This window comes from Schistocerca americana, chromosome 3 (assembly GCF_021461395.2).
Source record: "Schistocerca americana isolate TAMUIC-IGC-003095 chromosome 3, iqSchAmer2.1, whole genome shotgun sequence".
Classification (NCBI taxonomy): domain Eukaryota; kingdom Metazoa; phylum Arthropoda; class Insecta; order Orthoptera; family Acrididae; genus Schistocerca; species Schistocerca americana.
The window spans coordinates 154,004,176-154,018,283 of NC_060121.1; the positions used below are offsets into that span (position 1 = coordinate 154,004,176).

At 45.7% G+C, this 14,108-nt stretch overlaps 1 protein-coding gene across 1 annotated transcript in view; it reads right to left on the bottom strand.

Annotated features, from left to right (window-relative positions):
* Nucleotides 1-14,108, bottom strand: part of LOC124605141 (serine/threonine-protein kinase SMG1) — a 352,264-nt gene that overhangs the window by 297,009 nt on the left and 41,147 nt on the right. Inside the window, exon 2 of the mRNA XM_047136625.1 lies at nt 11,711-11,796. Within this exon, the coding sequence (XP_046992581.1) occupies nt 11,711-11,796 (86 nt within the window). The remainder of the gene's footprint in view (nt 1-11,710; nt 11,797-14,108) is intronic.

Sequence of the window (14,108 nt, forward strand, 5' to 3'; positions counted from 1 at the left end):
GAATGGCCTTTAATCTCAGACTCGCCTTCAGAAAGCAGGGTAATTGAACCTGTCAAAACAGGTGCTTGGGCCACACCCCTGGTAGTGGTTAAGAAACAAAATGGCTCCCTCTGGCTCTGTGGCAATTGTGGGTCAACACTCACTGCCCAGGCACACGTTAAAACCTATGCCATACCACATCCAGAAGACCTCTTCACAAAGCTTGTTGATGATGAATATTTTTCTGAGATAGACCTTCCTGATGCTTGTTTATGGATCCCATTCGTTGAAGAATCGCAATGCATTATAGGCATCAGTACACCCTGTGGCTTGTACAAACACAAACATTTGTTCTTTGGGATCTCTTCCAACATGGCAATCTTCCAGAGATACCTGGAACAGTTAACCATGTCCATCCAGCCTGTACCAATTATCTGGCTGACTTAACTATTTCCTATTTCTAGTATTATGTGCCAGGACCATCTGCACTACCTCTAAAACCCCCTTTGCTATGCTGCAACAATGCATGGCTAAAGTGCCACCTGCAAAAATGTCAGGTTTTTCAGGAGCAAGTGGAATACCTTGGACACTTGCTCAACGAAGATGGGACTCTGCCCACTCACTGCAATGTTTCAGCTCCTGACACTCTCCCATGTCCCCCAAAACACACACGAGCGCAGGCCTTTTTGGGTAGCGTTAACTATTGTTCTTAGTTGCTCCCACAAACAGCACACGTTCTGCACTCACTGAACCAGTTGTGGAAGAATAGCATTCAATTCCTGTGGTCCGCTGCCTGTGAGCATGCTTTCACACAGCTGATGCACATGTTACACTAAGTGCCCTGCATTACAACCTTCTATTCCATCACATCCCCTTGTTTTGGCTGCTGACACTTCCCTCTAAGGCACTGGTGTGGTTCGTTTTGTTTTGTTTTAGAGTGCAAAAAACAACTAGGGTCATAAGTGCCCGTGTCAGAACTGTAGAACACAAAGACAAAGAGAGGAGTTAAAATCGATTACACAGTAATCCCAACTGATGGAAGAGAAGACACTAAAAACTGAGAAGTGGAGAAAGATCTATAGATACGCCTTCAGAAATGGAGATCCTGAACTAAAAATTAGAAGTCTTTAGCCATATTGCTATGATGGATGAAAAGTAAAATGCCGTCGACAGGCCGCGCATCGTTCACTAAAACGGCCGATAACACACACAGCAAACACAAACAAGAATGTAAGTGGATAAAAAAAGGGCATTCTGTCAAGAAATGGTGGACCATCAAAGGTTGAGCACAATGAGCACAAAGTGGTGGGGGAGCACCACTTAAATGGTGACGGCTTAGAAGACAGTGCCTGATATGCAACCTAGTTAAAATGATCTAACGGCAGAGGTCCGAGATGAGATCATCCAAGCTGCTGGGAGAGGCTTAATAACACAGGGCTTGTTCCCATATGGGGAGGACTAGTGGTGATGCCAAAGTGGAGGACTAGTGATGCCAAAGTGGCACCACCTGCTGACAGATGGCAAAACATATCATAGAACAGAATGTAAGAACTAGCAGGCTGTCGTACTGTGACTGCAGCCTTGGCAACAGCGTCAGTGGCCTCATTTCCCGTCAGACCGATGTGACCAGGAACCCACAAACATCACAGTGGACTCATCAAGAGTGAGCAAATGACAGTTTTCCTGGCTCTGTTGCACTAAGGGATGGACAGTGTACAGCACACACTAGCTCTGATGGGCACTGAGAGAGTCGGAGCCAATCATTTAATTGAAAAGCGTGTGTCGCCAGATGTACTTGGTGGCCTGATGCCGGGAGAAGAGCTGTAAATGCTGAGCAGTGTTCCGGAAGCCAACACCGAAAATTGTCAGTGGCAATGAAAAAGGCACACCTAACAGCCAAACACCATGGTCAGTCCGAGAGCCATCAGCGTACACAAAGTTACTATCACGAAGTTCCTTGCAAATTTCATGAAACTGAAAGCAATAGAGCAAGGCTGGAGTAGTGTCCTTAGGAAGCAAATGAAGGCCAAGGTAAACATGGACCACCACACGAAGCCAAGATGGTGAAGGGTTCACACCCATCAGGAAAGAGGCAGGTAGCGTGAAGTTACACTGCCAGAGAAGCAGCCAAAAGCGAACTCCAGGAGGTAACAGAAGAGGGACACACCCCATAATGGCGATCAAAGGAGGCATAGGATGGATGGCCATGCATGGCAGATAAACAGCATGCATATCTGCCTAGGAGAAAGTCACGGCCGTACAACAGTGGTAGTTCGGCAGCTCCTGCATACGGACTCTCGACCAAGCTATTGTAAAAGGCACCAGTGGCCAAATGGATGCTACGATGGTGGATAGTGTTGAGATGCCTTAAGAGGGACAGACATGCAGATGCATAAACAAAGCACCCGTAGTCTAGGTTCGAACAGACAAGGGACCGGTACAAACAGAGGAAGACGATTCAATCTGCTCCCCAGGAAGTTCTGCTGAGGGCACGTAGGACACTGAGGGACCGCATGCAGTGGGCTGACAGGTAAGCCACGTGAGACCATCAAGGAAGTTTCCTATTGAGCATGAGCCCCAGGAATTTCATAGTTTCAATGAATGGAAGAGAAACAGGCCCAATATCTAAAACTGGTGAAAGAAACCAATTGCGCTGTCTGAAATTCATGCAAATGGTCAGTGGAAAAACAAAAAACATTGTTGATGCTCCTGGAGTAAAGACGATCAAGAAATCTCGGAATACGCTTCTCAGTGAGGTAGGTCTGTGGAGAACTGGCAAAATCGTCAACAAAAAGGGAGCCACAGATACCTGACAGTAGACAGGGCATTGTAGGGTTAATAGCAATAGCAAAGAGGGCAATGCTCAGGACAGAACACTGAGGGACACTGTTTTTCTGGATAAAGGCGTCCAACAAAGTAGAATCCACATGTACCTTGAAAACTCTGTTTTAATTCCTGAAGGAAACGGGGCAGGCAGCCTAGAAAGACCCACATGTAGAAAGCATGGCGGATACCAGTCTTTCAGTAGGTATCTTAGGCTTTCTCCAAACCAAAAAACACAGCCACAGTCTCGGATTTCCGCATAAAACCATTCATGACATGAGTGGACAAAGTGACGAGATGTTAAACTGCAGAATGGCACACTCCAAATCCACACTGTGCAGTGGTTAGTAAATTTCAAGACTCCTGCCACCACACCAGCCGAGCATGAATCATACATTCCAGCACCTTGCAAAAACAGCTGGTGACAGATGGAGTGGTAGCCAGAAGGAATGTGTTTGTCTTTACCGGGCCTAGAATGGACATAACGGTGGCTTCACACCAGCCTCTGAGAAATGTGCCCTCTGCCCAGATGCACTTGTACGTATGAAGCAGAAAGCACTTGTCCGCAAGAGAAAGGTGTTGAAACATCTGAATATGAACATCATTTGGCCCTGGGGCAGGGGATCGGGATGACGTGAGAGCATGATCCTGCTCCCTCATAGTAAAGGCAGCATTGTAGCACTCGTGATTCTGAGAATATAAGGGTATCGCTTGAGACTCCTTCGCTCATTTCCGATGGAGGAAGGCAGTGTGACGGTTGGAAGAGCTTGAAATCTCTGCAATATGGCAGCCCACGGTGTTGGATATAGCAGCTTACCATCGTAGGGTGAGGGTTAAAAATGCGGAGAACACATCTCAGTGCAAGAATTGCGTTGCAGCAAGCCTCAGTCCACCAAGGGACCAGATCATGGAGTTGTAAAGAGGAAGTCCGAGGGATGCCACATTCTGCGGCAGTAAGGATAACATTTGTAAGATATCTACCTAGCCATTACAACTGGGGAAATGTTGATCGCTGAACGTCACCAGGGAGGAGTAAAGCCTCCAGTTGGCCTTAGTAAGCTGTCATTTGGGTATGCATGCAGGTGGGGTAGGAGTCAGCAAACTGATAGCATGCAAGAAATGGTTGCTTGAGTAGGTGTCAGGTAGAACGGACAACTCGAGATGATGGACAAGCTGGGCACTGGAGAAGGATTGGTCCGAATGGGAATAGTGGCTGTGCGTGCAGACTGAAAGGAACAGGGGTGCTCCTGTGATAAGGGAGAGGAGATTAAGTTGATTGAGGTCAGCCAAGGGAGCACCTCTTGGACAGTTGCTGAGAGAACTCCAAAGGGGATTGTGCGCATTTAAGTCATCGAGCAGCAGAAACAAGTAAGGTAGCTACTCAATAAGCTGGAGGAAGTCTGCACTGGTGACATCGAATGACACAGGGTGTAAACAGTGCAAAGGGAAAAGGTCAAGTGAGGAAGGAAAAAGTGAACTGCAACAGCTTGAAGGCGGGTAGTCATGAAATGGGTTGACTATGAATGCCATCCCGCAGGAGCAGCACGACCTCCTACGAGATGGAATGCCGTCCTGAGGGAGCAGGGTGGGGGTGTGGGGTCAAAACAGACAGGGAAGAAATGCGAGAGTGCTCAAAGTGGTCATGAGGATGCAATTTTGTTTGCTGGAGGTAGAAAACAAGCAGCTGCTGTGATTCTAAGAGCAGCCGTAGATCCTCTTTTGTTAGATTGAAGGCCTTGAACATGCCACTGAAGGAGAATCATAATGATGAAAGGGAGAGGAGGAATAAAAATGAAAGGGTGTCACCTCGGCATCTGGCGATAACCAGCCTTCAAAGACTCACTGCTACAGGGCCAGAGGCTGGAGGATCCTGCTCCACGAGTTCTACAGAGATGTTGGCATTCTTCCTCTGTCGATCTGCATATTCCAGAGCAGAAAAATGGGTGGTGGTGCACACCGGCAACACGGGAGGTCAGCCAGGTGACGGTATCACACGACGACGCCGTTTAAGAGGATCTTCAAGTAGGTGACGGAGAAGACTGTTTGCCTTTGTTTGACTTCCTGGAGCCTTTCCGGTTGGCAGAGGAAGACTCAGATGTTTGTTGGCTGGAGGGACATAGGAAGTCTTCGCAAGAGTGTTCCCTCTGTCCTTTCTGGTCTGCCAGTTGTGTAGTTGAGTTTCGTGCCTCGCTGCAAAGTTGGACGAGAGTACAGCAATGCCACGTTGACACTGGGCGATTTCAGCCGCAGTGCTGAATATGAGGTCGCATGTCTGTGTGGCCATATCCTTCCACGGAGCGAGACGTAGCAAGAAAAGTACTTTCCATGCGAGACGGTAGAAAGTGGGATTTGTATTAGCAAATAACTTGCGAGCAACCAGGTAAGGTTTTTCTTTCTTTACCCAGATCTCCCAGACAGTCTGCTCATCGCAATACACGAGACAATTTTGTGAGGAGGCAATACGGTCGCAAATGCAGCTGATACAGCAGAGAGGAGGTGGCAGACAATCGCCCTCGTGAGCATCCCTACCTTGGGTTGCACATCTAGCCAGGTGTCGACAACACATCCGAGTGTGGTTGAAATGATGACACTGGTAGCAGCACATAGAGTTCAGAATGTAATGTGTCTGTGATAACTTCATAGCCTCGTTTGATCTTGGACGGAAGCACCCCTCTATCAGAAGTGAGAAATAGAGTGGGCGTGGGCACTAAGGATGCATCTACCTTTTTCATCACCTGATGGACTACAATGACATCCTGATCAGAGATGTACGTTTGGATTTCTGACTCAGTCAGACCATCCAGCAGCCTAGTGTAAATAACACAATGGGAAGAATTCACAGTTCTACGGGCCTCGACACGAACAGTATAGCCACGTAGAAGCAAAGCGGCAAGCAGTAGTTGTGCTTGAGGATCAGTAGTAGTCTCCAAAAGCGAAGTACCACTGCGTAAACTGTGTAACAGGGCTAGCAATTGCATCAACACCTTTCTGAAGAATAAACGGATTTACCACTGCAAAGGACTGACCGCCTTCAGTACGTGAAACCACAAGGAATTGTGGTGTAGCTGGCAGAGTCTTTGAATTGGGAGCTTCATTCAGTTTACGTTTGGTAGACGTTGACTGATTGACGTTGACTGATGATTGGCTCATTGCGAGAAAATCTCCCATTATTGTCAATGTATCCAATGGCACACTCCTTCCAACTGCCTCTCCCCCTCCTCCCCCCACCACCCAGAGAGGGTCTCACCACCTTCGGTAACTATTCACACCACCTGAACACCTAACCGAAGGACCAATTGGCAGTTTGGGAAGGTAGCAGCTCGGGCAATCACCCTTACCTGGGCCTGGTCTGTACCCGGGGGTACATGTGAACCCTACAAGTTGAACTGGGGCTGGGAATTAAGCATTACCCAGTCACCCGTTATGCGTCAGACACATGGGGCGGCCTTCAGGAGCACACAGGGAGGAAGAAGAAAAAGAGAAATCTTAAACACTGAGGCGGAGGAAGTATAGGAGAAGGTGAACGAAGAAAGAGAAAAGGAACAAAAAACGGTGGTGAGACTGTTCTGATGTCAGCTACTGAAAATGTGGAATGCATTCCCAAAAACACCCTAGACATGTTAGCCAAGGGAGGGGTAAAGGAACAGCAAAAGGATAGACATGCAGCATGGACGGGAAAAGATGCTAAAAAGGATGGGGTCCTCTGGTAGCCAAGCACAAACCTACCAAAGAGCGGCAAGCCACCTGGAGGGGGGTGGTGGGTGGAGGACCGGTGTGGTGTTGTCGTACCATAACAATGATGGTTATTGGGCAGGCCATTACCTATTCATCCAAGACACTAAAACCCACTAGAATTACCCACAGCTCATAAACAGGCTCTGGGAATCATCTTTGCCATTAAGAAATTCCGTATGTTTCCCTATGAGACTAAGTTTACACTCATTACTGACCATAAACTGTTGGTAGCACCATTTGGACCACATTCATGGCTTCTGAAGCAGATGGCTCAAAGGTTCCAACGTTGGGCTCTTTTACTTAGCTCTTACAATTACACCATTAAATAAAAGCCTACTGCACAAAACACAAACACAGATGCACACTCTATTGCCCTCAAGATCAGATCCAGCTTGTTACTATCAGTAGGTCTCCTGTTTCCATACTGACATAGAATGACAATGCACCTTGGAAGGATTTCCCATCACAGCTACTTAAATCTCTGCAGGCACGCATTGTGCCTGTACTTTACAGGGCTATTACAAATGATTGAAGTGATTTCATAAATTAACTGTAGCTCCATTCATTGACATATGGTCACAACACACTACAGATACGTAGAAAAACTCAAAGTTTTGTTCGGCTGAAGCCGCACTTCAGGTTTCTACCGCCAGAGCCCTCGAGAGCGCAGTGAGACAAAATGGCGACAGGAGCCAAGAAAGCATATGTCGTGCTTGAGATGCACTCACATCAGTCAGTCATAAAGCATATGTCGTGCTTGAAATGCACTCACATCAGTCAGTCATAAAGCGTATGTCGTGCTTGAAATGCACTCACATCAGTCAGTCATAACAGTGCAACAACACTTCAGGACGAAGTTCAACAAAGATCCACCAACTGCTAACTCCATTCGGCGATGGTATGCGCAGTTTAAAGCTTCTGGATGCCTCTGTAAGGGGAAATCAACGGGTCGGCCTGCAGTGAGCGAAGAAACGGTTGAACGCGTGCAGGCAAGTTTCACGCGTAGCCCGCGGAAGTCGACGAATAAAGCAAGCAGGGAGCTAAACGTACCACAGCCGACGGTTTGGAAAATCTTACGGCAAAGGCTAAAGCAGAAGCCTTACCGTTTACAATTGCTACAAGCCCTGACACCCGATGACAAAGTCAAACGCTTTGAATTTTCGGCGCGGTTGCAACAGCTCATGGAAGAGGATGCGTTCAGTGCGAAACTTGTTTTCAGTGATGAAGCAACATTTTTTCTTAATGGTGAAGTGAACAGACACAATGTGCGAATCTGGGCGGTAGAGAATCCTCACGCATTCATGCAGCAAATTCGCAATTCACCAAAAGTTAACGTGTTTTGTGCAATCTCACGGTTTAAAGTTTACGACCCATTTTTCTTCTGCGAAAAAAACATTACAGGACACGTGTATCTGGACATGCTGGAAAATTGGCTCATGCCACAACTGGAGACCGACAGCGCCGACAACATCTTTCAACTACTAAATTGGAAGATATATCAGGCGACAGCTGTAAACAGGCACGTAGCGGAGTAAAATAGGAGCACTGAAGTAAAAGGTGTCTCACCATCCACAGCTGAGAGCAGTGGGGACAAAGTGGGGAGGATCGGCACTTAAAAGATGTCGATGGTTAAAAAGACAGTGCCCTGTCCAGAGTCTAGTTAAAATTACCTCCTCCCGATGACGAGTTCGGGAGGAAGAGGTCCAAGCACAGGGAAAAGCTTTCACGTCCCGCAATTTATTATTGGGAAGTGTAGACCACTGTGCATGCCATAAAAGAGCAACACGGCGACATAAAACACACTGTAGACTGGCGAAGGGGACCATGTGAACAGCAGGCCGAGGAAGAGAGACTGCAGCCTTGGCCGCTATATCAGCCATCTCATTTCCACGGATACCAACGTGTCCTGGGATCCAGAGGAATGCCGCAGAGATGCCCCCCAAGTGGAGGCATTCCTGAATCTGGTGGACCAGAGGGTGGACAGTGTAAAGAGCTTGGAGACTGAGGAGAGAGCTGAGCGAATCTGAGCATATAATATACTGTATCCACTGATGGCAACTGATGTATTCGACAGCCTGGAGAACAGCGTAAAGCTGTGCAGTAAAAACCAAACACTGGTTGGGAAGCCGAAATCTATTAGGGGTGTTGCCAACAATATAGGCACTCCCAACACCAAATGATGTTTTTGAGCCATCAGTATAAATAAATGTGGCATCCTTCATTTGTGTGCCTAGAGCAGCAAATGCCTGACGATAAACGAGAGAAGGGGTACCATCCTTGGGAAGCTGATAAAGGTCACGGAGCAAGCAGATCTGGGGGCGGAGCCAAGGCGGTGATGTACCCCCAGTTGTCAATAAAGTTTTAGGAAAGTGGAAGGAAAGTAAACGTAGCAGTTGACAGAAGCGGACTCCTGGTGTTAGTAGAGAGGAAGGGCGGCTTGCATACTCTAAATCCAGGGAGGTATCAAAAAAGACGTCACGGGCTGGATTAGCAGGCATGGAAGACAGATGGCTAGCTTAACAACTCAGGACAGCTAACCGATTGGACAGTGGAGGTTCAGCAGTCTCAGCATAAAAGCTTTCCACAGGGTTGGTGTAAAAAGCTCCAGACATTAAACGCAATCCACAGTGATGGACAGAGTCAAGACGCTGAAGAATAGATGGCCGAGCAGAGGAGTAAACTATGCTTCCATAGTCCAAGTCCAATTTCGAGTGCCGACAGATCGCAGACAGCGAGCCGAAAGATAGGAAATGTGGGAGGACCAGCACAGTTTTCTGTCAAACATAAGTCCCAAGAATTTAGTGATGTCCGCAAACAGAAGGTCGACAGGGCCTAGATGTAGGGAAGGTGAAAAAAACCCCGCATGATGCCAATAATTCACACAAACGGTCTTACTGGGAGAAAAGCAGAAGCCGGTTTCGATGCTCCAAGAGTGGAGGCGATCAAGACATCCTTGAAGACGTCATTCGAAAAGGCTGGTCTGTTGAGAGCTGTAGTAGATCACAAAATCATCCACAAAGAGAGAGCCTGAGACATTGGGAAGGAGACAATCCAAAATTGGATTTATGGCAATGACAAACGGTACAACAATTAGCATGGAGTCCTGGGGCACCCCGTTTTCTTGGGAGAAAGTATGGCATAGAGTTCACCCGCTCTTTAAATGTACGCTCTGTCATAAATTTACGAATAAAACAGGGTAGCCCACCTCAAAATCCCAAAGAGAACAGTGTGCGGAGGATACCTGTCCTCCAACAGGTATCGTATGCTCTCTCCAGATCAAAAAATATTGCTACTGTTTGGCGTTTCCTGAGAAAATTGTTTATGATATAAGTGGAGAGAGCAACAAGATGGTCAACTGCAGTACAATGCTTTAAAAAACCGCATTGGGCACGTGTTAAAAGACTTCAGGACTCCAGCCACCAGGCTAAACGGCAATTCACCATACACTCCAAAACCTTACATACACTACTCGTGAGAGAAATGGGGCGATAGCTAGAGGGGAGATGTTTGTACTTTCCAGTTTTCGGAACAGGAACGACGATAGCTTCCCGCCATCTTCTGGGAAAAGTACTGTTGGCCCAAATTCGATCATAAAGGCGAAGGAGATAACGCAGACTATAGTATGACAAATGCAGCAACATTTGGACATGGACACCATCCGGTCCTGGGGCGGAAGAGTGAGAAGAAGAGAGGGCGTGTCGGAGTTCCCGCATGGAGAATACAGTATTATAGCTTTCGCTATTTTGAGAGGAGAAAGGAAGAGGTTGCACTTCCGTCACATGTTTCTTCGGAAGAAAGGCTGGCGGGTAATTTGAAGAGCTCGAAATCTCAGCAAAGTTCTGACCCAATGAGTTAGAAATTGTGACTGGGTCCACTAAGGTATCATACGCAACAGTGAGCCCAGAGATTGGGGAGAAACTAGGCATGCCAGATAACTGTCGAATTCGACTCCAAACTTCTGAGGAGGGAGTGAAGGTGTTAAAAGAGCTAGTAAAGAAGTCCCAGCTAGCCTTCTTGCTATCACGGATGACACGACGGCATCGCGTACGTAACTGCTTATAGCGGATACAGTTGCCCAAAGTAGGATGATGGCGGAAAACGCGAAGAGCACATCTCGGCTCGTGTATTGCATCACGGGATGCCTCGTTCCACCAAGGAAATAGAGGTCGCCGGGGCAAATCGGAGGTGCAAGGTATAGAATGTTCGATGGCTCTAAGAATAACTTCTGTAACATGGGTGACCCGATCGTCGACGCTAGTAAAGTGACAAAAAAAGTGTCCAATTGGCTTGGGCAAACTTCCAGCACCTCAGGCGCATAGATGGCAGTTGTGGCTGCAATCGAAGGACACATGGAAAATGGTCACTCGAGTGTGTATCAGCAAGAGCGAACCATTCAAAGCACCGAGCTAGCTGAACTGTACCAATCAAAATATCTAAATGAGATAAATTTGTCGAGGAGGAAGACAAAAATGTAGGTTCCCCAGTGTTGAGGCAAACAAGATCTGCTTAGTGGAAGAGGTCAATCAATAGAGAGCCTTGCGGAAAAGGACGCGGAAATCCCTAAAGCAGGTGGTGGGCATTGAAGTCCCCAACCGGTAAATAGGGGGGCGGGAGCTGACCAAGGAGATGAAGATCAGCTCTTGCCATTGGTGTGGACGATGGAATGTATATGGTACAAAGAGAGAAGGTGTATCTAGAAAGGGAAAGACGGACAGCAACAGCTTGGAAGGAACTGTTTAAGGGGATTGGGTGATAATGGACAGTATCATGGAGAAGAACCATGATTCACCCATGTGCTGGAGTGCCATCAACAGAGGGGATATCAAACCGGACTGACTGAAAATGAGGGAAAACAAAGCAATCTTGGGGTCACAGCTTTGTTTCCTGAGGACAGAAGATGACCGGCGAGTAGGATCGTAAGAGGATTGACAATTCATCCCGATTGGCTCTAATGTGGATATTTCAATGGATAATTGCCATAGGGTGGACAAAAAAGGGAAGAATCTTACCGTCAGGCAGTTAATTCAAGAATAAGTCTCATTTACCAGATGGATTTCATTTATTTCATAAAGTTAACAACGGACCTCAGCACACACTTTTTTATAAGTTTTTAACATACATTCAACTAAGACAGCATTCAAATTAAATTGAAGTAAAACGTGGGTTACACTACCTGCAACTGTTTACAGAGAGCAAGGAACTTCCCTTTGTCATCTTCTCTACATAACAGGCGTAGCAACTTCGAGATTCTCGAGTCCTCTGGAATAAAAGCATAGTACATCAACAGTTGGAAATGTGCTGAATTCATTTGGAAATTTTGAAATGTTTCTTAGAGCACATTATCTAGTAAGAACGTAATTTAGAATTAAAGCAATCCAGACTAATGTGACTTCTTGTCTTAACTCTAGGGCAACCAGACTTACCTACAACAATTCAAACAAAAACTAATGAACATTAAAATTAACATATGGTTCAATCCTCTATCACTTCCATAAATATACTTGCTGGACTGTGATGCAAGATAACAGATAATTCATTTCTTACTGATCTTTAAGGATCTGACAGTTCTAGAAACAACTGTAGCATGCAATTTTACTTTCACATTAAATTAAATGTAAGAGGAAGTAAATCAGCAAGTATTTTAAGAGAGAATCTTGTTACAGGAATATGAGAAAACTACAGCTCTTCATTTCCTTAAAAAGCAGAAAAATTTCTACCTGTATCTCACAGACTGTGGAACTGGTATCAATACATTATGTTAAATTGTTAAGTATAACATGCTGTGCAGATGGAAGACAGGCCAGGACATTGACTTATAAATTAATGCAGTCTCTCTGACATAACAGAAAAAAAAGGTAGTGATAAGTGAATACTACCTTACAGCAGCTATGGTTATCACACTGAGTTCTTTCAGATGCCACAGGTCACGTACAATGAACAAAACTATTGCTTCAGTTAACATACAATACCTAAACATGATCAAAGACAGGCACCCGAAAGAGTTCTCTAAATTTCTCCAATGTATCAAGAACTACTGTAGCAAACTGCAGCATCTTCTGACCACAGGAAATGAAGATGGCAATTATTCTCAAGCACCTACTATAGAAGAACTTCAAAATGATGTCAGGAAACTGTATGTATTTTCAAACTGTAATCTTTAGTGACTTGTTGAAACAAATATTATATACTTCTTAATATATTGCTGATGACAATGTTATACAATATTTCTCCAAACAGGTTTACAGCGTAATTTACATGTGTGACATACGCGACCCAATGTTCCCATTTAGAATAAGTTGCATGCTCAGATATATTTGGTGGGCATTTGTAATACGTTATAATATTTTCTACGGATAGATAGCTACACTTTCAGTGCCACCAACAAAGGATGCTTTTGTGATTTGATGGAAGAGGCCAAGTACAATACGTACGGCATTCTGTGGCGCACACAGAAATATAGGATGCACACTCCACAGATACGGACTGAGACCAGAATTCCAGCCTGTTTCCTATATGCAGTATATGTTCACGGCCATTAACAATGACAGACATCTTGCCCCTGTGATTGCTGCAGCATCTACACAAGCCAAACAATTCACACTGTTGCTAAGTACTGTGCTGACCACACTTATTTTGGAGATGGAGAAGTTGGATGTGGCTGAAAGCTGTCTACACTTTGTTCATCGTAAGTTCAATCCCAACGTAAACAAACACTCACTCACCGACATGTGCATTAACAACAGATGATATGACACCAACAGACATTTATATCCATTATTTCATCGCTACTGAAGTGTGTATGTCCCAATGACGCTTACTAAAGCACTGACAATCTTTACTGTTTTTGGCAATCACCATAAATGTTTAACACAAGTACTTCTGGTTTCACATCACACTGGACAGTTGATTTTTCTGTCTTGTCAGCTGTGCTAAAGTGTTCTTTTGTCCTAGTTGATCGGCAGTGAGGGTCTAAGCACCAAGACGACCAGTCCCTCACTCGAAGGTTCATTCATCCAGAAGTAATGACATCCACCAGGAATGTACTCTCATGAGGAAAGTACACAGGAGGGTAAAAACGAAGCACTAAAGGCAATACTGATGTCACAGCTGAAAAAAGTTTACGAAGTAAAGTACATGGATCTCATTGGGTCACAGCTTAGAGCAGCAAGCCATCCCCCAGGGCTCACCCGTGTCAAGAGAATACCCCTGCCACATCTAGCCCCTGCCAATCCGATTAAGGCTGAGGACAGCTACACAGTAAAGAATGCCTTCTACTCAAGAGTAAAAGGGGAAAAGCCAAAAATGTGATGGACATTAGCTGGACCATCAATAATAAAATACAATGAGAGAAATGGTTAAGGCCGCATATGGGCTTCACCCAGACATCTGCATGCAAAGGGAACAGGCCCTCCCATAGCACTCCCACTCGCAACCCAGAGGTGGCAGGGTTGAGGGTCTAAATTACCCAGCATTTTACAGAAGACACCCCCAATCCCAACCACACTGGCATTGCCCTGAAGGTAGTTTAAAATGTTATATCCATGAATAAAAATTACTGTCACGGAGAAAAT